The sequence below is a fragment of the Cervus elaphus genome, chromosome 11 (assembly GCF_910594005.1).
Source record: "Cervus elaphus chromosome 11, mCerEla1.1, whole genome shotgun sequence".
Classification (NCBI taxonomy): Eukaryota; Metazoa; Chordata; class Mammalia; order Artiodactyla; family Cervidae; genus Cervus; species Cervus elaphus.
The window spans coordinates 77726412-77751937 of record NC_057825.1 but is presented as its reverse complement, the minus strand read 5'-3'; the positions used below and the strand labels follow the sequence as shown (position 1 = coordinate 77751937).

General features: G+C 38.7%; 1 protein-coding gene across 5 annotated transcripts in view; it reads right to left on the bottom strand.

The window, feature by feature from the left end:
* THADA (THADA armadillo repeat containing) overlaps positions 1-25526 on the bottom strand; it is a 327909-nt gene that overhangs the window by 260729 nt on the left and 41654 nt on the right. For 4 of the 5 annotated variants that reach the window (XM_043918136.1, XM_043918140.1, XM_043918137.1 and 1 more), the window contains 6 exons: positions 22285-22498; positions 17275-17410; positions 16860-16996; positions 12851-13009; positions 11311-11468; positions 1340-1449 (listed from right to left, as the gene is read on the bottom strand). In XM_043918136.1, the coding sequence (XP_043774071.1) occupies positions 1340-1449; positions 11311-11468; positions 12851-13009; positions 16860-16996; positions 17275-17410; positions 22285-22498 (914 nt within the window). The remainder of the gene's footprint in view (positions 1-1339; positions 1450-11310; positions 11469-12850; positions 13010-16859; positions 16997-17274; positions 17411-22284; positions 22499-25526) is intronic. The other variant, XM_043918139.1, reaches the window with a different exon arrangement.

The window sequence follows — 25526 nt, the reverse complement described above, 5'->3', positions numbered from 1 at the left end:
GAATTTGCAAATTTCGCCCAAATTTTGACAATTATATTAGATCATCTTGTTCAAGTGTCTTGGTCTCACTTTCCAGACTTGTATTCAGCTAACACACAACCGTACAGAGAGCAATGCTGGGTGCTTACAGCCACTGTCTGTTCTGACCAGTCAGTGCCCATGACATACCATTTGTTAAATATTTTGAATTTCATCCCTGCTTATTTCCCCAACTAAACCATAAGCTCTTTAAGAGCAGGAAGTTTGTCTCATAAAGAAGTATTTCAGCCTCCAAACCAAGCATAGGACTACACACACAGCTAGTGTTCAATACATATATTTACTAATTGATCTGAAGGGAGTGAAGTGGATTGTGCTGTGAGAAAAAAATATTCTTAAGTCATCTCTACGCTGGAAAGAAAGAGTCACAAAGATAACAAAATATTTTCAAGATCAGCAGTTTAATGTCAGGGACATTTAAAAATGTATCATTTAAAGATATTCTGTGCAGCCCATAACTGTCGAAATGTTTTATAAATGTTTTTACCAGGAATGTGAAAAAATGTTTCAAAAATATTCAAGGAGTAGATGTCTTAACGGCCCAAAATAAAATGTTTGCTGAGGCTACAAGGCTGGCAGAACTCTGCTTCATTTCAAAAAGTTTCCAGGCAATGGAAATGTTTTCTTGGAAAATACTACCTTTATTTAGAGAACACTTGCCATGAACACTTAGTCATTAAGTAATTTAAGGTTTCCTCACAAGCTCTTTGGAGGAAATCTATTATATGAATGAATGAAATTATCAGCCAGCACCTATAATATTAAAAAAAAAAAATACATTTGGCTAAATATATGAAATCTACCTGAGTATTTTTCCAAGTAAGTGGGAAAATCTTTTATATTTTTTGGCCTATTTACTGTTCTTTTACATTTTTCTGTAAGATAAAATTACAAATAAAAACACAAATCCTTAAGTGTTTCTCTGTCTGTAATGCACACAAATCCAAAAAAAATGGAGGGCTTATTTTATTCCACAAGTCAAGTAATTTTCAAACAGACAAAACAGTGATTTCATTCAATGAAAATAAATGTTAAACTTCAAAGCTATTTTTAGTAAGATCTTTGAGTTTGCGTCAAATCACCTTTCAATGAGGGAGCAACTTGGTTTGGACATTTCACTCCATCATCTGCAGTAAATCATACGGTGAAACCTAAGAAAACAATTTCTTCCAAGAGTTTTGAAGCCAACTAAGTCTTATTCTTTTAAACATCAAAAGACAGCTAAATTCTACTTCAAGCACATGGCTTGTACATATAGTCTTTTTAAAACGTACACAAGGGGATACTTGCTTTGTTTTACCTGTTTAGGATTTCAGTGAGTTTCACAAAGCCAGTGTAAGCCAGTTCAAATGCTCCTCTGTGCCTGGACTGTAAAAGGTGTTGTTTAAAGTAATGTCCTATTTCTTTTACCTTCAAAACAAAATCAAAAATAAATATTCAACTTAAGTTTACACTGACAGGTGTATTTATGTCAGTAACCACTTAGAACTCAGGTCTAGATGTCTGTTTAGCACCTACTATGCAACAGTTAATATTTTAAGCATTTTGACACTATCACAATTGATTCTCACAATAATGCCATGAAAGAAGCACTATTATTATCTCCACTTTACAATGGGGAAAAATGAGGCCCAGAAAGACCAAGTAACTTATTCAAGGTCACACAGCAAGTAGATGGTAGAAACAGTGCATAAACCTAGGCAATTTGGCTCCAGAGTTGACCAAAGTTTAACAGCTATGCTAGACCTGCCTCCCTATGGCAACTTCACAGATCTTGCTGTTTTCTCTGTTAGCTCATATCATTCAATACCAACAGCAAACCCCAGAAAGTGACACCCTTCACTCACCTAGGCCTAGGTGAAATAACTACCTATTTTTTCCCTCTTCAAAAAATTTTTTTCTATTATGGCTAAAATATACATAAAATTAACCATTTTAACCATTTTTAGGTCTACAGTTCAGTGGCATTCAGTATATTCACTTTGTTGCACAACCACCATCTATCTATAGAATTTTTCATCTTCCCAAACTAAAACTCCAACCTACTAAACTATAATTTCCAAAAATTACCTTTTTATACATACACACACGTTAATGGCCATGCAAGATTTCGGGCAAAGGGCCTCCTAAAAATTGACAGGCTTCACTCTGAGTCAGAATCACGGAGCTTTCCAGTATGCTACCCAATCGCTTCCCTACACGCTGCCTTTCTCCATGCAAGTTTAAACAATTAACAAATATGACAATGGATTTTAAAGAAGACATGACTGACGATTAGCTGCTGATGAGGCTCTGTACAGCATGAACTGTTAATGAGTGGGCTGATTGTACTTTTTTTTTTTTTTATTGTACTTTTATACCATAAGATTTGGTAGCTGACCCACTTTAGAAAATCAAGATTCTGTATACAACCTCAGTACCTCTTGATCCAGGTCTTCCCAGCAGGTCACAGAATGGTGTAAAGTAAGCTTAACCCAAAGAGCTCACACATGTTTATCCAGAAACAATTTCTACCCTAGTGCAGTGACTGGTGTTCTGCACACATTAGAGATGATAAACAGCACAAAGAGCAGTTAAACATGTGACCACGGGCAACTGCCTCAGTCTCCTCATCTATGAACTGGGAATAATAATAGCACTTGCCTCATAGATTGTGTATTAAAGTGAATTAAAAAATCTAAAAGCTCAGCATAGGCCCTTAACTTATAAACCCATTCAGTTCAATGTGAGCTCCATATGGGCTTCCAAACAGAGAAAAGGTAAAGATATATTCTAAACTCAAAATATATACAATTATAGAAAGATGGGTGATACATTTAGAGATAGAAGCATCAGACATGAGGTCAAGAAAGAACCAAAGAAGCAGGCTACAATAGAAGTTTTAAATCTATTTAAGTTTAAAACATTTTAATACCATCAAAGAATGGCATGTCGTGCTCTTCAGCTAAAGTTTTCAGGTGAAGATCTGATGATACCCCTAATTTTTAATATTTTTGATAAGCTACATACTACTAGTTGTCACCTGGAGAAGGGAAAGGCTACCCACTCCAGTATTCTGGCCTGGAGAATTCCATGGACTGTATAGTCCATGGGGTCGCAAAGAGTCGAACACCACTGAGTGACTTTCACTAGTTGTCAGGGTAAGCCTTATCATTTTACCTTCAATATGTAATTTCAGAGTATATTTTGAACAGAATTATCAAGCACTAAATCTGCATTTAACCCCCAAGACAGACCTGTAGCTCAATAACCTTACAAAATAGGACCGAAAGAAACATCAGTTACTTAACTGGTTATGACCATCATTTCCATTACTCGAGAAACTAAAGATTTCTAAGAAGGTGTTTCAAGGCACAGAAAATAAAAACAGGAAGTCATGGAAACGGGTCTCTCTATATCCTGAATTTTTTTATATTACAGATATTAAAACATACTTCAGGAAAATAAATGTTACCGGGAAAGTGCTTCTCTGTGGATTTACAATCTAGTTCTCAAAAAAGATCAGATGTTCATTGCTTCCTTTACCTTAATTCCCTTCAAAGGGGCCTAAACCAAAAAGCATATAATAAATCAAAGACCTCAAAGTGAATGAAACAAGTGGATGGTCTCTCTTCTCAACCCTAGGTACTCCTGGCCTTAGAAAACAGTATGAGATTCTAAAAATATATGTAAGAAGTAGACAGTTTTTCTTATTTCAATTTGCACTTAATTTCCCAACAAACCTACGTAGGTAATATCAAGGTTTAATATGAATTTTTCCCTTTAAAGAGAGTATATTTCTATTAATCAGACAGTAAGGACTTCTTTAGCACTCTGTCAAATGCTTAGTAGCTCAGTGTTGGGTAGACAAAGAACAAAACAAGACATCTGTCCTCAGAAGGCTTTCAGTTCAGAGAAAACCAATATGCTGGATGGTACCTACCAGGAGCTTAACTGTACTAAGAAATGAAAGTTCTTTTTACATTGAAATAAATTATTACAGTACGATTAATGGCTTGATGTGAAGAACTGACCCACTGGAAAAGATCCGGATGCTGGGAAAGACTGAAGGCAGGAGAAGCGGGAGAAAGAGGATGAGATGGTTGGATGTCATCTATGGACATGAGTTTGAGCAGGCTCTGGGAGTTCTGGATGGGAAAGGAAGGCTGGTGTGCTGCAGTCCATGGGATCACAAAGAGTTGAACACAACTGAGCACCTGAACTGAACTGAAGATTAAAGGCTAGACTTTAGACAGGCTATACTTGGGTGAATCAATATGAAAAAGATAACTAACATGAGAAAGAGCTGGGATACAAGAATGAATGAACAAACACTTATTAAGCACCTGTTACCTCCCAGATACTTCATGGGGTCTTTTTACATGAATGAACACAGACTATACAGGAGACTGATAGCAAACCTAGCTGAATGGCCTTGAGGTTTCGTGCTAGGAAACAGTGGAAGAAGACAGGGTTGCCAGGTAGGGATGTACCTATCACACAAGGAGTGGGAAGGGTCAACCTGGCAACGTGGTCCGTGAGTAGCTGGACAAGGAAAAGGAGCCATGCCTTCCCTTGGATGAACAGAGTACAGGGAACATATTTAACTCTGCAGAAACTTACAACAATAGTAGAATCAGAAAAAGAATTTTTTAATTTAATTAAAACAATGAAACAGTCCTCTGAAAATTAAAATTGATTGTCTTTTAATCTATTTGATGCTAACCTCCTATTTAAAGTTCACAAAAGCATTTCTTTCTTTTTTATTTATTTATTTTTTTGCGCTGTGCTGGGTCTTCATTACTACACAGGCTTTCCTCTAATTGCGGGGAGCGGGACCTAGTGCACCAGCTTCTTCTGTAGTACAGGCTCCAGGGCACACGGGCTTCATCCGTTGTGGCTCCCAGGCTTTAGAGCACAGGCTCAATAGTTATGGTACACGGGCTCAGCTGCTCCGTGGCATGTGGGATCTTACCAGACGGGGGTCAAACCTGTGTCTCCTGCAGTGCAGGAGGACTCTCTACCACTGGGCCACCCAGAAAGCCTCAAAACATTTCTTTTATCATGGATGATGTCTTTATAAAGTATCTTCTTTTTTTTTTTTTTTTTCCCTTTATTTATTTATTTTTTCAGTGGGTTTTATCATATATAAAGTATCTTCTTAATGAATAATACATATCTCAGACTTTTTGAAAGGGAATTAAAGTATCAATAAAAATTTTTTCAAAGGCCACTTATTTCTAGTCTTAAAATTAAATTCTAGTCACTAGCTCTTTGGGGGATGGTTTTGATCACCAAAGAAAAGCTATGACAAACCTAGACAGTGTGTTAAAAAGGAGACATCACTTTGCCAACAAAGGTCCGTATAGTCAAAGCTATGGTTTTTCCAGTAGTCATGTATGGATGTGAGAGTTGGATCATAAAGAAGGCTGAGTGCCGAAGAATTGATGCTTTTGAACTGTGGTGCTGGAGAAGACTCTTGAGGGTCCCTTGGACAGCGAGGAGGTCAAAACAGTCAATCCTAAAGGAAATCAACCCTGAATATTCATTGGGAGGACTAATGCTGAAGCTGAAGCTTCAATACTTTGGTCACCTGATGCAAACAGCCAACTCACTGGATAAGACCCTGATGCTGGGAAAGACTGCAGGCAGGATGAGAGGGGGATGACAGAGCATGAGATGGCTGGATGACATCACTAACTCAATGGACTTGAGTTTGAGCAAACTCTGGGAGATAGGGAAGGACAGGGAAGCCTGATGTGCTGCAGTCCATGGGGTAGCAAAAAGTCAGACACAACTTAGTGACTGAACAACACTATCTTTTAAAGTTTCGTATATTCTGGTTCTAACTTTCCATAAAACCTACTTCTATAGACAAATTGACATGCTTTATGGATTTACAGGGTGTAAATTTCCACAGGGGACATGCCACATCTCTAGGAACCTGTAATTCAACAATGGACTAAACAGAGCAGCAACATAAATGCTCATGTAAAGCATGAACTCCACAAAGGACAAATGTAAATACATTTTTCATTTGTTATCTAAATAGTAGAGAGAAATACAGTAGAAAAATAAAAGCTAATTCCCTTCACTACAAGTTAGAAAAGCCAAAACAGATTCAAATATACAGGTGGGACATTTCCACAAAGAGCATGTGCAGTGGTCAAGATCTGGGATTCTGGAGACAAGAAGTCTGGGTTTAGGAACCCTACTCAGCTTCCTTACCAATACAAGCTAATTATGCAACAGAGTTCCCTCATCTGTGAAATGGGGATAAAACTAGAACCTACTTCACAGGATTATTCTACGAAATAAATGAGATTTTGCATATAAGCATTTAGCAGAGTACCTGCCAGACAGTAGCAAGCAATATTGCTAAATGTCAATTTCTGTTTTTATTTTGTGTCATGAGGTAGTGAGACTTAATTCCTAAAACCTTAATTGATTTCCCTAAACCTTCTCTGGTGGCTCAGATGGTAAAGAATCTGCCTGGAAGGTGAGAGACCCAAGTTTGATCCCTGGGTCAGGAAGATCCCCTGAAGAAGGCAATGGCCACCCACTCTAGTATTCTTAGGGTATCCCTGGTGGATCAGATGGTAAAGAATCTGCCTGCAACGTGGGAGACCTAGTTCTGATTCCTGGGTCAGGAAGATCCCCTGGAGAAGGAAATGGCTACCCACTCCAGTATTTTTGCTTGGAGAATCCCATAAACCGAGGAGCCTGGTGGGCTACAGTCCCTGGGGTCGCAAAGAGTCAGACATGACAGAGCGATTAACACACACATTCATTCAAACCTTCAATTTTACTTTAAGACACAGCCACTTCTTATAACCTTAGGAATGTCAACAGGAGTTCCTAATTCCACTTTGGTTAAATGGAATAGTTCATAAAAGTTTGTAGTATAGTAAGATAAAGTTTTACACTGGACATTCTCTACCATTGTGATTTCTTACTAACACCTGGGATTTCTTCAAAGCCCAAACACTGTCCTCCTACATAATGATAACAAAGATGATGGTTTCCTGGTATTCAGGCATCCTCCCATCAGAACGTTTATTCTTTGTCTTCCAGCAAATTCTTAACTATGAACCACTTTAACAGTTGCCCTTCAGTCTGACTTTCTGAAATGAAATGCTGTCTTGAATCTCTTACTACACTTCTAAGCCCTTTGAAGTCAGAGAACCACATATTATATTTCTTCATGTTGCCACAACTCATGCAGTAAGGCAGTCAATATATAGTTGACTAAATGATATGATTTCAAGCTCAACTTCACATCCCAGTAACATAACCATGTAGCCTGCATTCAGTACAGTTCAATACTTTGAACTGATTTCTAAAAACTAAACAAGAAAACACAGAAGCAATCTCATGAAGACTGATGAATACGAATAAACATCCATCCCATTTATAGTTCATTAATGAAAACTAAAACAGAAACAAAAGGCACTGAGGACGTGTATAAACCTAGTTATTAGCCACGTACATTATGAAAATTACAACAGCATCTAAAGTAGGAGTTCTTTAAATTGCCAATTTCTAATAGTTCTAACAGGTAATTATTTTTATTCGTGTGATTTCTGGGACAATAATTACTAGAAAGGGGAAAGCAGATATTAAAAAAAAAAAAAAAAAATTCTACCCAGAAGCTTCTTTTTAGGAATATTACAAGAAGTATATAAACAGATGAACTGATGGCCCAGGTAGAGGAAGTTGTTTAAGAAAATCAGTGGGTACTTGGTATCCAATATCCCATGGAAAGAGGACCAACAATGTATCAAGCAAAGCTTCCAGCTCAAAGCCCAGACACAAACCAGTCAGGAAGTGGTAAGATAAGGTTGCATGCACTGCTCACTCTTTAAGGGTCTCGACTTACATCCCTCAAAGCTGGTTTTATCTCTGCCTCTCGGACAGGGACCTTATGAAAGAACCTTTCATTTCATGATTACAGTGCAGGAGGAAGGTCAGACATGCCTATGAATGAATACATTTTCCTCTTGCTGAAGTCATGGAGGACACACTGCTTCATAACCAGTCATCTAGGGAAGGCTCATTTGCTAAAAAATTCAGTGGCAAGTTACCTGACTACCCACTACTTGCAAAACTCTGGTTGGCTATGGGAAGCTGGGAAAATTAAATTTAAAGAAAGATTAAATGAGCCATGCAGAACAAAGGCGGCACTGTGTCGTGTCTGAACACAGGCTGGGAAGTAGAATTGGGTTCCTATCCCAGAGTTGCCACAAACCAGCTTTGTGATCTTGGGCAAACGAGGTAACATCCAAAGGCTTCAGTCTCCCCTTGTGCAAGGGAGCTGGATAATATCATCTCTGTGATCCTTCCAGTGAGGAGTCTGTGAATTATATACTCAGAATTATAAACAAGTACCAGGTCCTCTCCTCGAATAGCAGCAAAAATCCCCAAGTTGGAGTTTCACTACCTGCTGGCCTATAAAAAGTATCTTTATGCATGGGAGACTGAAGTTGTCACCCTTTAACAAAGGGCTGTCAAATCAGGATGGGCTTCAAGGAGCTGAATTTCCAAAAGAAATCCAGCCTGCCATCTACATGTGAGACCTCAAATTCCCAGCTGTAATGGGGTCTAGTCAAGGCTATGGTTTTTCCAGTGGTCATGTATGGATGTGACAGTTGGACCATGAAGAAAGCTGAGTGTCAAAGAATTGATGCTTCTGAACTGTGGCGTTGGAGAAGACTCTTGAGAGTCCCTTGGACTGCAAGGAGATCCAACCAGTCCATCCTGAAGGAGATCAGTCCTGAGTGTTCATTGGAAGGACTGATGCTGAAGCTGAAACTCCAATACTTTGGTCACCTCATGCGAAGAGGTGACTCATTGGAAAAGACCCTGATGCTGGGAGGGACTGGGGGCAGGAGGAGAAGGGGACGACAGAGGATGAGATGGCTGGATGGCATCACCGACTCGATGGACATGAGTTTGAGTCAACTCCAGGAGTTGGTGATGGACAGGGAGGTCTGGCGTGCTGCGATTCATGGAGTTGCAAAGAGTCAGACACAACTGAGCGACTGAACTGACTGACTGACTGACTGAAGGGAATCCTATTACTTTTTCAAGAGTGAAGGGTGAGTGGGGAACAAGAGAAGCATCAGGCTGAACATGACTATTTCAGGATCTATAGAACAGCTTCCCTCATCCATTGAGAAAAAAGCAGATCATGGTTTTTATGATTCTCAGGAGTAAGAAATCCAAATTCCCAATTTCCACCCCAGACAGAGAGCATTCTGTCTGCAAGTCACTTCACTACCCTTGTCTCTGCAGGTCTCCTGCAGCAGCAGTCACCTACACTGTTGATTCTTAAATCTGCAGCTTTGCCACTATGTGCCCAGAAGATCCAGTGATACTAGGGTATCTATGCCCTCGGAAGGAAGGTAGACTCCCTAGGTCTGGTCCTGCCACTCCAGTGCAAACTACATTCTTCTCTGTTGTTTATATTTTTAACTCTTAAAAGTACTTAGTACATGGGAGTATGTTTAAAGGAATTTCATGGAACAAAATTTTACGTTTAAAAACAGGAATCCTCTATAATACAAATAACGCTAATTTCTTGGTGACTTTAGAGTTCATTGTCTAAATGCTCCCACACTTATAGGAGAATTTTAATTTTTTTAGTAAAATTGAAGGTGATCAAGATTCAAGTTTTCCAAAGAGGGCAGGGTTTCAATGTCAGAACAGTGCTATCACATACACTCTTGGTCACTCACTCAGTCATTAAATATTTGAGGGGTCGCCATGTGAATGGCAACATGGAGAAATGACCAGACCTCATTAGAATGGAAATGAATATTTCACGAAAAAACAGGATTCTATTTCTTATTCAAGAAAACAGTTATCAGAAGGGTTCTTTGGTTTGTAACAGCCTCTCTTTGTTGTTGTTGTTGCTGTCACAAACATCTTGTCTATTTTATATTATTTTCCAATTTTTAAAAATTAATTCCCAGTTTTAACCTGGATATCCCACATAACTTCATAAGACTTGGATGTCCTACAAAAGGTGTCAAGTCAAAATGATTTTCACAGGAAGCTTTCAGGTCTTTCTCAGTTACAGTAAAAGGAAAACAGTGTTTCCCTTAATTTTCCTTTTTTAAAACACAGGCCAACAAACCCCAAAACTAGATGTTGAAAAGCTGAGAAGTCAAGGGGCTCTAGCCCATGTTTATTTCTTAGTGAGATGGTGAACATCAGTGAAGTAATCATTAATCATAGCTGGATTCCTCAGCAAAGATGTTGGCATTGGCACTCTAGCCAGTCACCAGCAAGGACTGCAAGTAACGCAAGGACACTAACGCCTATTTGATTTGGAAGAGAATACGGAACATGATGAAGCCGGCAGTGTCCTGTTCCCCTTCGCCGCTCTCCATCTCAGAGCCTCGCAACATCACATGCCCAGCTGTTAACCAGATGCGAGCACATTAGCCACAGCGAGTGTGAGAATAAAAATATTAGCATTATTTCCATGGTACTGGTCACATGGTTATTACAGAAATAATCAGTATTAGCATACTACAATATTTGTTTTGTTCTTAGATGTTGCAACACTCTACGGGAAAAATTATCTTTATTTGAAAAAGGTTAAAAATGAAAGTACGTGTTAAATATCTTTGCTGGAAAATGGTGGGAAATGGATTTGTTGAAACCATATGGAAAGGAAGAGGGAATCAATTAAAAACAGAAATCTAATAAATCTAAAATATTTCCAAATGAAATGCTTGTGGTAAGCTAATTTCTTGTAAACACTGCACTCAAGTTCCTTGAACAGTCCCAGATGGTAAACTAACTTTGTGGTCTTAAAATAAAAGTCAGCCAAAAAAACCAAAATAACTATATAACTTTATCATCAATGTAGAGGGAACCATGAGATCCATAATTAACCTATATATGTATATTTTTTTTTCTTTCCAAAATTTAAGAGGTTTGTGGAGTTTTACTAAACAGACGATTTCATTTAAATTTGAAGTTTGTGTGTATTCAATGGAGAAACAAAAATTCAAATGATAATACTGAAGTCAAAAGTGAGGTAAGAGCTATCATTATTTATATAACTTAGAAAAATAAAAACATTTCTAAAAACGCCAAAGTGTGGAAATATATTGCAAGGTCCAATTTCTACACGTTAGTGAACCTTTTTCGGTTGACATCTGTAAGATTTTATTCAAGAAAAATGTTTCCAAAAAATTTGTTTAAGTTGGGTTATAATTACAAGTTTGGGATATATGCTTTGACCAGAGATTATACAAGTGGATTCAACGTCTACCCTACCTGCTCCACCGTCAACAATCCATCAGGAGACCCTGGCATAGGCCGCATGGGTAGAAGCTGGCACAGCGAGCCTAGGAGTAAAGCAACTTCCTTCATGCTTCTCCAACAACACACCAGCACCATCTGAGCAGTTACGTCACATGTTTTTCCTTCTTTACCTTAAAAAAAAAAAAAAACTATTGCAACACTAGACACTTGATTACTCACATCCCAGGTTTCTTAGAACAAGCTTATTCATGATTTCCCCAAGAAGAATCTGCTTGAACAAACCAATTTGTCATATGCTATATTTATTCAGGAGAAAATAACTAACACTTGTCGGGCATGTGCGATGGGTTGGAATCACCCTCTAAGTATTTTCTTTAATATAACTATATTCAAGGTAAATTGAAAAATAAAAAACAGCAGTATTCTAAAACCAAACTCTAACTTTTGGAAATTAATGGAATCAACTCTTTCCGCCTTTCAGTCATCCATAAAATATGACTATAATAAATATACTTTACTATTTGTTTCAGTGGGGGTGGTTGCTATGTCAGTAGAAGAATAGGATATGACTTTCTTTTCAAAGGAATATACAAATTATCTTTCTAAATGTACTTAAATTCCATAGTCGATTAGCTATAATCTTTACTCTCTTTTTCTAGCTTTAGGAATATTTTTGTACTGACATTAAAAAAAAATCCAAAACTATTAAATTTAAAAGGTAAGTTAACAAAATAATCTCTTTAACATAATCCCTTTTGTCTTTTAAAAGTCTGCTAAACTCAAAGGATAATGTGTCCATACATACACTTAAATACATCAAATAGGTCTGAAACATACACTAAGAAGGGAAGAAGTAGGATTGGAGAGGAAATAAGGAAATGAAAAAAAACTAAATTAATTTGTTTTTAGCTCTCTACCTCTGTATTATTTGAAACAATTACAACAAGCATATATTTATATAATTTTTTTAAAAATTAGAGAAATTTTTATAAGACAATATCCCCATCTAGTGGAGAATGTAGAATATGTTATAAACCAATAAGATATTACTGCTTCTGATAACTTTTTATAGCATTAAAGAAAATTATAAAAGAATAACTGAGAAAACAAACAGTAAGGATTCGAATTCTGAAGTCCTGGTGCAAAAGAGTAGCTCACATTTTAATAAGTCACAAATTTGTTTCCTTTAAAAGGCTGCCTGACTGACTATAAGGACGCTCACAGCATCAGACCATACTGCTGGGAGGAGCAGACTGCTGCCCAAACCCAAATTGACTGTACATCACTGTTCCTACATCACCTGGCTGTCAAGAGAGGTTTCAGGACTCAAAGGCTTTTTGTTGAAGCACCTTATGCACTGGACTGGAGCACACCGATTTCTGGTAAAAGTTTTATAAACTCATTCCCCAAAATAAATCATTATAAGCTCAAAAAAGACCTTATTTTCTCCACAGACCTGCATACATCTGCAGCCCCTGATTTACTACAGGAAAAGAGCATTTTGCACATTTTGTCACTTAAATATTGACTCCAGTACTGATTTTACATATACCTTTGATTTCTGCAGAAGTATCAATATTCGGTACACTGACACTCAAGTCCTCTAAATCAAAGCTACCACATTCTTTCAATATTTTGGCTTGACTGAAATAATCATTAGTATCTCGTGGCTGAATCTCATTCAGAATCCTGTGCAAGCGGCTTGCTGACTCTAAGGGAGAAAGACAAGATTACATAAAACCCCAGTTCCATATCAAATGCAGATATCCCTTTAGGGTCATTTGCCCTCAAAAACTTTGTAACTTTTAACTCTTGATGATTAGAACTATAAGAAGGGACTCACAGGGTGGATAATGTAAAAATTATTTTTATAAAGTCTTCATGATACTTGAATGTACTTTTAAAATACAGTGAATATTTTAAGTAGGGTGAAGATTGGACCAAAAAACACAACAGAAACTGTCCACAGACAGAAGCTGCCATCTGACATGACTTTTCTTAGTGCTGTCTAAGAATCTTAAACACAGCACTCAAACAGATGAAGGAAGAGCAATACACTTCAATGAATTTTCTTTAAACAGGTAAGAAACCCTATCACCTACAAAAACGATCTTTTCTAGCCCAGGAATATCATAAAAACTCCATAACTGACTTTGAGATGCATATGCAATATACTGCTTTCTAAGTAAGATTTACAGTCCTACTATTATATTTAACTTCATTTTTATTTTGTAAGCACTCACTGGACTAGGGAATGTAAACTCCATGAATGCAAGACTTTGTTCACTGTTGAGTTGCTAATGCCTAGAACAGAAACTGCCTCATAGAGGTTCAGTAACATGGGCTGAAGGAATTTATGGATGACTAGGTAATAAAGTGCTAGCCAGGCTCAGATTTTTTTAAGGAAAATAACAACAGGTAACAGGAAACTAATTAACAAATCAAAAGAATGAGTATTTACTGTATACCTATTACATACACTTATATTTTAAGTATCATAGGAAACACAAAGACCCAAACTGCTCTTGTAGTGATTCAGCCAACATCTTATGTTCACTCGTGGCTTCCATGAAATTTTGCCCAAAACAAAATTTGATGGCCATGAAAAAAACAGCACTGGCCCCAAAACAAACCACAGAAAAACTAAGAAAAAAGAGAGGGATAACCAGAATAAAATTTTAAGAGCCCTACTCATTCATTTTTGTGGTGTTCAGGGGAGACTTTTACCAAAGAATTCAGAATGCACAGTAGATAACATGGGAAAAATACAAGAAAAATGGAGACAATAAGAGGAAAAAAGAAAATGCAAAATTAAGGAAAAGTCAGTGAACTATGGACAGTTTTTAAGTTGAAGATATTTCAAAACTTTAATAACAAACAGAATTTTAGCATACTCTGAAGGCCCTACCCATAATTGGTGACATTCCAAATTTCTCATCCAAAATATATTGGTACTTGCCTGATCCAAATATTAGCTATCAGACTGGATGGTCTTTATTCCTATGCACTGCTTATATAGGAAAACTAAACCAACAAGTTTTAGTATTTAGCCTATCAGCCAAAATAAATCTATAACTGTGTCTTAGTATCATAAACTGGGGCTTCTCTGGTGTATCAGCTGGTAAAAAACGTGCCCGACAATGCAGGAGATGTAAGAGACGTGGGTTCAATGCCCGGGTCGGGAAGATACCCTGACAAAGGCAATGGCACCCCACTCCAGCATTCTTGCCTGGGAAATCCCATGGACAGAGGTGCCTGGCAGGCTACAGTCCATGGGGTCACAGAGTCGGACGCGACTGAGCACACACGCACACATCATAAACCATCACCAATCTGCCAGCTCATTTTCAGTAAACAACAAAACATAACATTTTCTATGCAAGCACACAACTCTAAGTTCATTATCAGTGCAAAGTATTGTATAATTCAGTGTGTGCTTATGATATACTCAGTGTATTTTCCAAAATGCACTCACCAACTTTATTTCAACATGAAATACAAATCTACTTCATGATTTTCTACGTGTTCAAAAGAACACTTTGTTAGTATATATCCTTAACAGTCAACCACTTCTGGCCTGTTGTAGTATGGGTCCAGTAATCCCCTCCCTTATCCAGGTTTCAGTTATCCTTGGTCAACCATGAGCTGAAAATATTATATGGAAAATATCAAAAATAAAGAAATCACAAGTTTTAAACTGCATGCCGTCCTGAATAGCATGATGAAATCTCACACTGGCCCTCTTCATTCCACGTAGGATCCTCAATCATCAACATCATCTGCAAGCTGACATCCAACCATCAACATTGTCAGGGCTTGATGATCCAGGAACACTGATATAGGTAATCCTCCTGATGTATCACCAAGTGGTCAACAGTGATAGCCACGACTGAAGTGACTTAGCAGCAACAAACAGTGAGTCACAATGCGTATGCCGTTCATCTCATTTCACCTCATCACACAGGCATTTTATCATCTCGCATTATCATAAGAAGAAGGGGTGAGCTCAGTACAGTAAGATAGTTTGAGAGAAAGAGACCACGTCCACCTAACTTTTACTATAGTATACTGCTATAACTGTTCTATACTATTATCGGTTTGGGGTTTCTCTGGTGGCTCAGATGGTAAAGAATCTGCCTGCAATGCAGGAGACCTGGGTTCGATCCCTGAGTTGGGAAGATACCCGAGGGAAAGCAATGGCAACTCACTCCAGTATTCTTTCTGGGAAGTGCCATGGTCAGCAGATCCTACTAGCGGGCTACAGTCCATGGGGTTGCAAAGAGTTGGACACGACTGAGTGACTAATGCTTACTATTACTGGTTATCATTGTTAAGCTCTTACTGTGCCTAATTTATAAGTAAAATTTTATAAGTATGTATGTTTAGGAAAAAACATGTTATCATAAGTATGGGTACCATCTGCACTGTCAGGCATCCACTGGGGGTCTTGGAACATATATCCCTTCGATAAGAGGGGAATGCTGTATACATATGCCACTAGGACATCGCAGGCACTGAATTTAGTTCCTATACTTTCAGCAATTGTTCATTCACTGATTTATTCATCATGACAACTATTCATTGGCTATCTACTTCCACCAGGCACTGTGCCGGGTGAAAGGGAGGAAATCATAGAAAAAACCCCCTCTTAAACTGCAACAACTCCAACAAAGGAGAAATCTATGGGAAGGGGAGAGTACTGAGACAAGACTGGCAAGGCAGCAGGAGCGAAATTATTATAGGACCTAGCCACTAACATGTTTTAAATAAAAAGGAAGGGGGATGTGCAGAGCACAAGGGTTAAGTAAAGATAACGTGTAACATGATAAATGACATGACTAGAAAAGATCACTTCGGATGTAGTAAAAAGTAGATGGAAGAAGATGAGAGTAGATGTGGGGAAACAAGAGAGGATAAAAGCCTGCGGTAAGGTAAGAAGATGCAGATAAAAGAAGAAGAGATGTGAGAGACATTTAAGGGGCACCACTGAAAGAATGTGGAGATAGGCTAGACACAAGGAGTAAAGGGGAGATGTCAGGCAGCCTGAGCTCCTGACTTACACAAACAGGTCTCTGGTAGAACAGTTTCCAAAGATAAAAGAGGGGAGGGAAAGAAAGATGAAATTTCATGAGTTCAATTCTGGACATTCTGAGCATCTCTTCCAATTTTTTTTTTTTTTTTTAATTTAAATGACCTTTGTGGCCAGTGGTCTTTGCCTATCCCAGATTCCTAACAAGCTGCCTTCTCTGACAGAACCCCATCAACTGCTCTCTAATTTATATGGCCTGCTTCCCCGGTCCCAACCAGAACACAACTGTGGTAGGCTGTATTCTGAAATGACAACATTATAAAATCCAATGTACCCCAGAGAAGGGAGCACCTTGCTGACCACCTGACTATTTATTTACCCAGGTTATTTTTTATAGTTAAAAAATATTACCCAATAGGCAGAAGTATCACCAGTCATAATAATAATGTCTTTGTCCCCAATGTAACCTATCTCTCTGAAGAAATGAGTAAGGGAAAAAACACAGTAATTCTAACTTTTCCCGTTTACTGACCTGCATCAGTGTCATTGGGGATGAGGCCTTCTGGGGAGGAGCTCTGAATGACTGGAGACACCACGGCCGAGAGCCTATAAGAGGTCACAAGGAGCTTCTCCACCACGGGTCTCCACTCACTCACCAACTGCAGGCTGCTGCAACAAGGATGTTAGAGGAATTTATACGAAAAGCCAAAATCGCATTTTCAAGATGGAAACAGATGAAAGGGATCAAAGCAATTTGGGTTTCAAAATCATGCCATCTATGAAATATGTAAGACATAAAAGTATATGTATATATGTTTTCATTTTTAATTATCTTTAAGGCAATATGTTCCTTTCTCAAGACACATTCCAGTAGGAGTTTAAAGCTCAGAAGTGAGAATTTAGGAGCCAACGGGGGCGGGGGTGGGGTGGGGGGGGGATATACTTACTTTAGAGGCAGCTTCCGCAAAGCTCCTGTTATACAGTGGACCCGCCCGTACATTGGAAATGATGCTGCTGCCTGAAGCAGAGAATTTTCAGCCCGAGATACTTCTTCCTCAAGATTTTCCAACAAGCATTTGATAACTAGGAAATGCAAACAAAAAACAACACCCACCAAAATAACACCAGTTTAAAAACACATTTACAAATTTGTGCACAGCAGAACAGTTCCCACAAAGACACCCAACTCAACTGAACTTTATACTAGAGGTTTCTGAATGAAAAAAGAGATTGTTCAAGCTTATTCAGCCTGTTCTCCATTTCCAGTTAAGGGAGAACCATGTCTCTGCCCTGACTTCCTGGATCCATTTACAGCATTCATTCTGGATCATTCCTCCTAGACATCCTCTATCTCAGTCAGCAGACCCCAGGCCTGTATGCCATGCGCTACTTGGACAGATTTTTTAAAATAATGGCTTTATTGAGATATGACTCACACACCATTCAATTTATACATTCAAAGTGTACAAGTCAATGGTCTTTTGGATATTCACAGCGATGTGCAAAAACCGCCACCACAGTGAGTTTGGAACATTTTAATCTGCTCCCCCCAGAAAAGCTTTACCCATTGCCAGACACTCCCTTCCCTGTACCCCTCACCTCCCTCAGCCCTAGGCCATCACTTTGCCGGTTTTCTGCCTATTCTGGACACAACCACATAAATCTAATCAAACAATACATGGCTTCTTTCATGTTATAGCATGTATATTTCATTACTTTAAACAGCTGAACAACAGCCCATTGTATGGATATACCACATTTTATTTATTGGACGATAGACATATGAGCTGTTTCTACTTTTTGGCTATTATGAATTATGCTGCTATGAACACTCATGCACAATTTTTGTCTGGACACAGTTTCCATTTTTCTTCACTAAATGCCTATAATGGACTGAATGCCTGTGTCTCCTCGCCCATGCCCCAAATGCATGCCGAAACCCTCACCCTCATTGCAATGGTATTCAGAGGTAGAATCTTTAGGAAGTAATCAAGTTTAGCCAAGGTCATGACAGTCAGACCCCCATGATGGGATTAGTGTCCTTATAAGAGGAAGAGAGATCAGAGCTTGCTCTCTCCTCCATGAGAGAACTGACTGAGAAGACTGATATCTACAAATCAGGAAGAGGGTTCTCACCAGGAACCAAATCTTTTGACCCTGTAATCTTGATCTTCCCAGCCACTAGAACTGTGAGAAATAAATGCCTGTTTAAGTTATCCACTCATGGTATCTTGTTAAAGCAGCCTGAGCTGACTAAGACCATGTCCAAGAGAGGAACTGTGGAGTCATATGGTAATTCTATGTTTAGCCCTTCGAGAAACTAGACATCTTTTTCCAAAGGGGCCAGACCATTTTACATTCCCATCAACAGTTTGTAGGAGAGATTCACTTTTTCTAAATCCTCATCAACACTAGTTATCACCTATTTTTTTAATTATAGCCATCTTACTGAGTGTGCAGTACTTCCTCATTGTTATTTTGATTTGCATTTCCCTAACTGCCTCTTGAGAAATCTGTATGCAGGTCAGGAAGCAACAGTTAGAACTGGACATGGAACAACAGACTGGTTCCAAATAGGAAAAGGAGTACATCAAGGCTGTACATTGTCACCCTGCTTATTTAACTTATATGCAGAGTGCATCATGAGAAATGCTGGGCTGGAAGAAGCACAAGCTGGAATCAAGACTGCCGGGAGAAATATTAATAACCTCAGATATGCAGATGACACCACCCTTATGGCAGAAAGTGAAGAGGAACTAAAAAGCCTCTTGATGAAAGTGAAAGAGGAGAGTGAAAAAGTTGACTTAAAGCTTAACATTCAGAAAACTAAGATCATGGCATCTGGTCCCATCACTTCATGGCAGATAGATGGGGAAACAGTGGAAACAGTGGCAGATTTTAATTTTGGGGGCTCCAAAATCACTGCAGATGGTGATTGCAGCCATGAAATTAAAAGACGCTTACTCCTTGGAAGGAAAGTTATGACAACATAGATAGCATATTAAAAAGCAGAGACATTACTTTGCCAACAAAGGTACATCTGGTCAAGACTATGGTTTTTCCAGTGGTCATGTATGGATGTGAGAGTTGGACTATGAAGAAAGCTGAGCGCCGAAGAATTGATGCTATTGAACTGTGGTGTTGGAGAAGACTCTCGAGAGTCCCTTGGACTGCAAGGAGATCCAACCAGTCCATCCTGAAGGAGATCAGTCCTGGGTGTTCATTGGAAGGACTGATGCTGAAGCTGAAACTCCAATACTTTGGCCACCTGATGCAAAAAGTTGACTCATTGGAAAAGACCCTGATGTTGGGAGGGATTGGGGGCAGGAGGAGAAGGGGATGACACAGGATGAGATGGCTGGATGGCATCACCGACTCGATGGACACGGGTTTGAGTAAACTCTGGGAGTTTGTGATGGACAGGGAGGCCTGGCGTGCTGCGATTCATGGGGTCGCAGAGTCGGACACGATTGAGCGACTTGAACTGAATTGAACTGAACAGCTAAAGATGCTAAGCGTCTTTTCATCTGCTTATTGTTTATATTCATGTTTTTTGGAGGAATATCTATTCAGATTCTTTGTTTTTTAATTTGGTTATATCCTTTTATTAGTGAGTTGTAAAAGTTCCTTATATATTCTAGATACAAGGTCCCACAGATAAAATTATTTGCAAATATTTTTCCCACTCTACAGGTTGTCTTCTCAACTTCTTGTTGGCATCCTTGAGACACAAAAGTTTCAAATTTGTGTGTCAAAGTTTCAAAGTCCAATTTATCTACTTTACTCAAGATCACAAAGATTTACACCTAGGTTTTATTCTAAGAGTTTTGTTGTTTAACTCTCGCATGTAGCTCTTTGATCCATTTTAAGCTAATTTTTGTATATAGTATGAGGTACTGGGTCAAATTTTGTTCTTCTGAATGTGGACATCCAGTTGTCTAGCACAGTGGATGTCTCCCCTCACCATTCAGGAGAAAGTTTCAGAATTGTGTATAACCAGTAAATTATTCATATTTAGAAAATATATAGAACTCCAAAAAATCATTTGGGGAAAGACAAACAACCCCACATAAAACTGAACAAATGGCATGAAAATGCATTTATAGCAGGGGTAGAAGTGAATGGCTTATAAACATGTAAAAAGATGCCCAATTACATTAGTAATCAGGAAAATGCAAGATGAAACCACATGAGACACTGTTTGATATTCTGCAAATTTTTTAAATCTGAGAATAGCAAGTTATAGTGATGCACTACAATTCTCATAATTTATTGGTGGGTGGGAGTGTAAATTGAAAATCTACTTGACATCACCTAGTCAAGTTAAAGATGCATATACTTTATGACTAGGCTATTCTACTTTTCTGTTTATCATAAACTCTTAGACATATGCATTAGAAGTTATTATGCATCTAATAACATAACAAGAATAACAAGAATGTTCACATTGGCATTACTTATATAGAAAAAAGAATTCCATCAATAGGAGAATGCATTAATACATTGTAGTAAATTTGTATAATACATATAGTACTATTTATATATAATTCATAATCATGTATTAATAAAAGAAAATAATATATTGCTTAATAATATATAAATAGTAAAATCTTGGTAAAAGCAAGACAAAAGATTAATATTAAACACAGGGCAATAATTATATGGTGGGAGGAGGGAACTAGGATAAGCAAGAGGTTTCAACATTATGGGTGCTACCACAGTTCTTACCTAGCTTGTGATATCACAAGCTTGGGACACGCCTTGTGAAATTTTTATACTATTACTATTTAGATTCTACATATATATATTCTATATTCATACTTTTTATGTTTGAAATATTTTGTGAAATTTCAAAATGTCTTGAATTTAAAAGCCTCTACATGAAGCATGAACTCCCCAGTTCACCCCAGTTGTAGACCTCATTTTATCATCTCATCAGGGTCTCCTCTGGAACCCAGCCCCGAAACAATTAGAGCTGGGCACAGGTCACCTTCCAGGGCACTGTCATCTCCGGCCCAAGCTCTATGGCTACATCTCTACCAAAACTATCCATGGCTTCTAGTTTTCTCCATTAGTTCTTTTTCATGGCTTTTTCCACCATCTTAGAACACTGTTCACCTTTCTTTCTCGATCTGACCTCTGTTTTATTTAATAAAAATTCCCATCTGTCTTTATTTTTAGTACAATTCCAAAACGAAGACTTACTAGGATAAAATTAAGTATACGAACCTCCAACAAATATTTGTTTAAAATCATTAGGTCTAAAGATCTAAAACAACTCAGATCCTAGGTTTTGGAACTGGCTATATGGGAAGAGTAAAAGGGAAGAGTGTGTTAGCCAGTTAAAACATAAACCCCAACAGACAGAGGAACTTTGCTCTACATAAAATTAACAAAGATGATCTGGCTATGTGAAGTGAAAGTCACTTAGTCATGTCCGACTCTTTGCAGCTCCATAGACTATACAGTCCATGGAATTCTCCAGGCCAGAATACTGGAGTGGGTAGCCTTTCCCTTCTCTAGGGGATCTTCCCAACCCAGGGATCAAACCCAGGTCTCCCGCATTGCAGGCGGATTCTTTACCAACTGAGCCACAAGGGACGCCTGATCTGGCTATAGTCATAGTAAGACTTTTTTCTGAAGAGAAAAAAGTACATTTTTGGTAAACAAAACAAGGTCTTACTTAAATAAAAGCTCTAGTAATGTACATTTTCATATGTACACGTTTAACATGAATCCTCTGTTTAGAAATAATATAGTTGAGTAAACTATGTGCAAAAGAGAAATCCATGATATACTTATATGCTGGTAAACTACTAAGCTGGTAAACTCTTAAGTAAAAGAAAAAACCACAGAGTAAGTGTTTAACCATTAGATATCCTAACCATATGAACAGTGAGAGAGTAAGATACTGGTTTTGATAAGGAAAAGCAAAAGGTCATTTCCTCAATACAAACCTATTAGTGTGTTACTTTCCACCACAGCAGCAGACTTATCTCCATCTCCACATGCAACCCGCTGAGTTTTTAAGTAAGCAGACAGCGATGACGGCAAAGCATTCTGCCAGATTAAGAAGTTCAGTAGGTAGGAAGCTGTTACACAGTCATACGGTTTTGTGCTGGTGCTAAGCTCCAGAGCTGCTTGGAATAAGCCTTGCAGTTTCACTGAACCCTAGGATAAAGCAGAGACTCAGTCACTGTCATTGAAACATTTCTTTAATTTGAAGGAAAAACGTATTTAAAGACAGAGCTTGCCACACAACTGTAACTCAATACAAACGTTAATTTCCTGAAGATAGGCTGACGTTTTTATTAATTAAATGATTATTAATCAGTTCTAGAGATCTTCCCTGGTGGCTCAGACGGTAAAGCGTTTGCCTACAATGCAAGAGACCCGGGTTCAATCCTTGGGTCAGGAAGATCTCCTGAAGAAGGAAATGGTAACCCACTCCAGTATTCTCGCCTGGAAAATCCCATGGACGGAGGAGCCTGGTAGGCTACAGTTCATGGGGTCGCAAAGAGTCGGACACAACTGAGCAAATTCACTTTAATCAGTTCTAGTGATGAAGGTCTTGAAAATTTCAGTTGGGAAAATCAAAAAGAAAAACCTTTTTCTTCAGCAAAAGTATACTTTTTCCTGTAGAAATTCTGCTATGACCATAAGCAGATCATCCTCATTATTTCTGTATAGCCCAAAGTTCTTTTACATGGCAAGGTTTATTTTACTGGGCGTCAACCTCCCGCCCTTCTCCCCAGCTGATTCCTATAGAGCTAGTTCAATGGAAAAAAAGACACATACACATGAAGGCTGAGTGCCAAAGAATTGATATTTTCGAATTGTAGTGCTAGAGAAGACTCTTAAGAAGACTCTTGGGCTGCAGGAAGATCAAACCAGTCAATCCTAAAGAAAATCAACCTTGAATATTTATTGGAAGGACTGATGCTGAGCTGAAGCTCCAATACTTTGAACACCTGATAGGAAGAGCCAACTCACTGGAAAAAACCCTGAGGCTGGGAAAGATTGAGGGCAGGGGGCGGGGGGGCGGCGGGTGACAGAGGATGAGATGGTTGGTTGGCATCACCGACTCAATGGACATGAGTTTAGGCAAACTCTGGGAGATAGGGAAAGACAGGAAAGCTCGGCAGGCTGCAGTTCATGGGGTCGCAAAAAGTCAGATACAACCTAGCGACTGAACAACAACAATGAAAATACAAACTCATCAGGCTGTTCCTGGCAAAGCTCCACGTATATGTGTGAAAAGTAAAGTGATAAGATCAACCTCAGAAATTCTGCATCAGCTCCCAGAGCTGTATCTCATCTAAATATCCACTCACACAGCCTGTCCTCAAGAAGACAGAACAAAGGGCGGTTCACTGTAATCACGCATGGAAGCGCACGGGGCTGAGGACAGAAGACACGGATCCTAGTCCCAGCTCCACAGTTGACAAGCTGTCTGTTTCACCACTCAGGGTTTTGTTGCTCAATAATATTCAATCTACTAAAATTATCTCATAACTTTAATCTAAGGGAAAAAATCATTATAAATGTAATTTTGAATTTGATCATAGATATATCAATATTTAATAATGCCTTCAAATATCAGGTAATAGATTCAAATATAGCTTACTTTTACTTAAATTCTTTGCTGTTTCATGCTTAATTTTTTATGACCTAAAAAACTGAAAGACACTGGTCAAAAGCTCAAATCTAAACAAACATTAGAAAGAAATCAATCAAGCATCAATCACCATTTTTGTAACTGACAATAAGCCCCTAAACTGCCTAACTAGCCAATTAGTAAGAAACAAAATAGCCTTTGGAATTTAAAACAGCACCTTTGTTCTTTCATTTCAGGACAGTCAAAACACAACAAAAAGACCTTGGATATGTAGCTCCAAAAGAAAGAAGGGCAAGAGACTAGGTGAGTAGTAAAGTCATATATTTGAAAGATATGCCATCAAAATATGAATATACAGGTCCTCAGAGAGATTAGGCCAGCATTCAAACAATGTTTTCAAGTTAACTATATTAAAAAGTTAATTATATACTACCTAGGTTCTACTCAAAGACTTTGAAAATATAATGCATAATTAATATTTTAAAGTCTCAAATGCCTATTCCTAGGACCAGTTTACTAATATACAAGCCAGACCAAATATATAACCACCAGAATCCTAGAGCAAGCCATATGTGCTAAGTTTTGTGAATTCTATAATTTGTGTCTCTTATACCATGCACATACTTATCAAAATAGTTACACAGTTCATGTGAGAACCAGGTATTTCATATAGGTACCATAATACGTATCTTTCCCCACTCCAGTGAAGTTGCTCAGTCGTGTCCGGCTCTGCGATCCCATGGACTGTAGTCTACCAGGGTCCTCCATCCATGGAATTTTCCAGGCAAGAATACTGGAGTGGGTTGCCATTTCCTTCTCCAGGGGATCTTCCTGACCCAGGGATCGAACCCAGGTCTTCCACATTTCAGGCAGATGCTTTACCATCTGAGCTATCAGGGAAGTCCCCACTCCACTTCAGATACTCTCAAAATAGTCAAGAATGAGGCATAGTTATACGTATGATACAAAGCTACAGTGTGATGAAAGGTAAGAGGCAAGGGTTGGTAGAAGGAGACAGAGAAAGAGAAAGCATCTTCTTTAAAAACTCATAAAGTACAAAAATGAGCAGCCTAAGCACTGAAGAAGTTTCTGCTCATCAAAGCCCCTGAAAGACCACCAGGATAGGCAGACACTAGAGAGCAACTCTAAATTTGAAGCCAAGTCAGAAGAGATGTCTGAGATTTTGCAATGTCCTCCAGAGGCAGTGGAAACACCTTGGACTCTCTGACACATGCTCCTACAGAATCCCACTGCATCTACAAGAGCCTAATAGCTGGAGCCCAGACCATGGCTCAGCTGCTACCCCTGAAGGCTCCCATGGCCTCTATGCACTCCCACAGGAGCCACAGTAAAGCTCTAGAGCCAGGCACCCCACAGCTACTGGTGACTTCACTGCCCCAGAATAGGTCTCAAGGGTAGAGTCAAATGCCTGGGCTATGGGGTCCCCTGGAGACCCATTCCCAAGCTGTGCCTTCATTCCTGAGCCCATCTTTGATTTTCACCCCAAGGAATGACGTGCAAAGCATGAGGAAAAGCGTGGGGGCTGGGGTAGAACACCCAGGGAGAGAACTGTTGTTAACC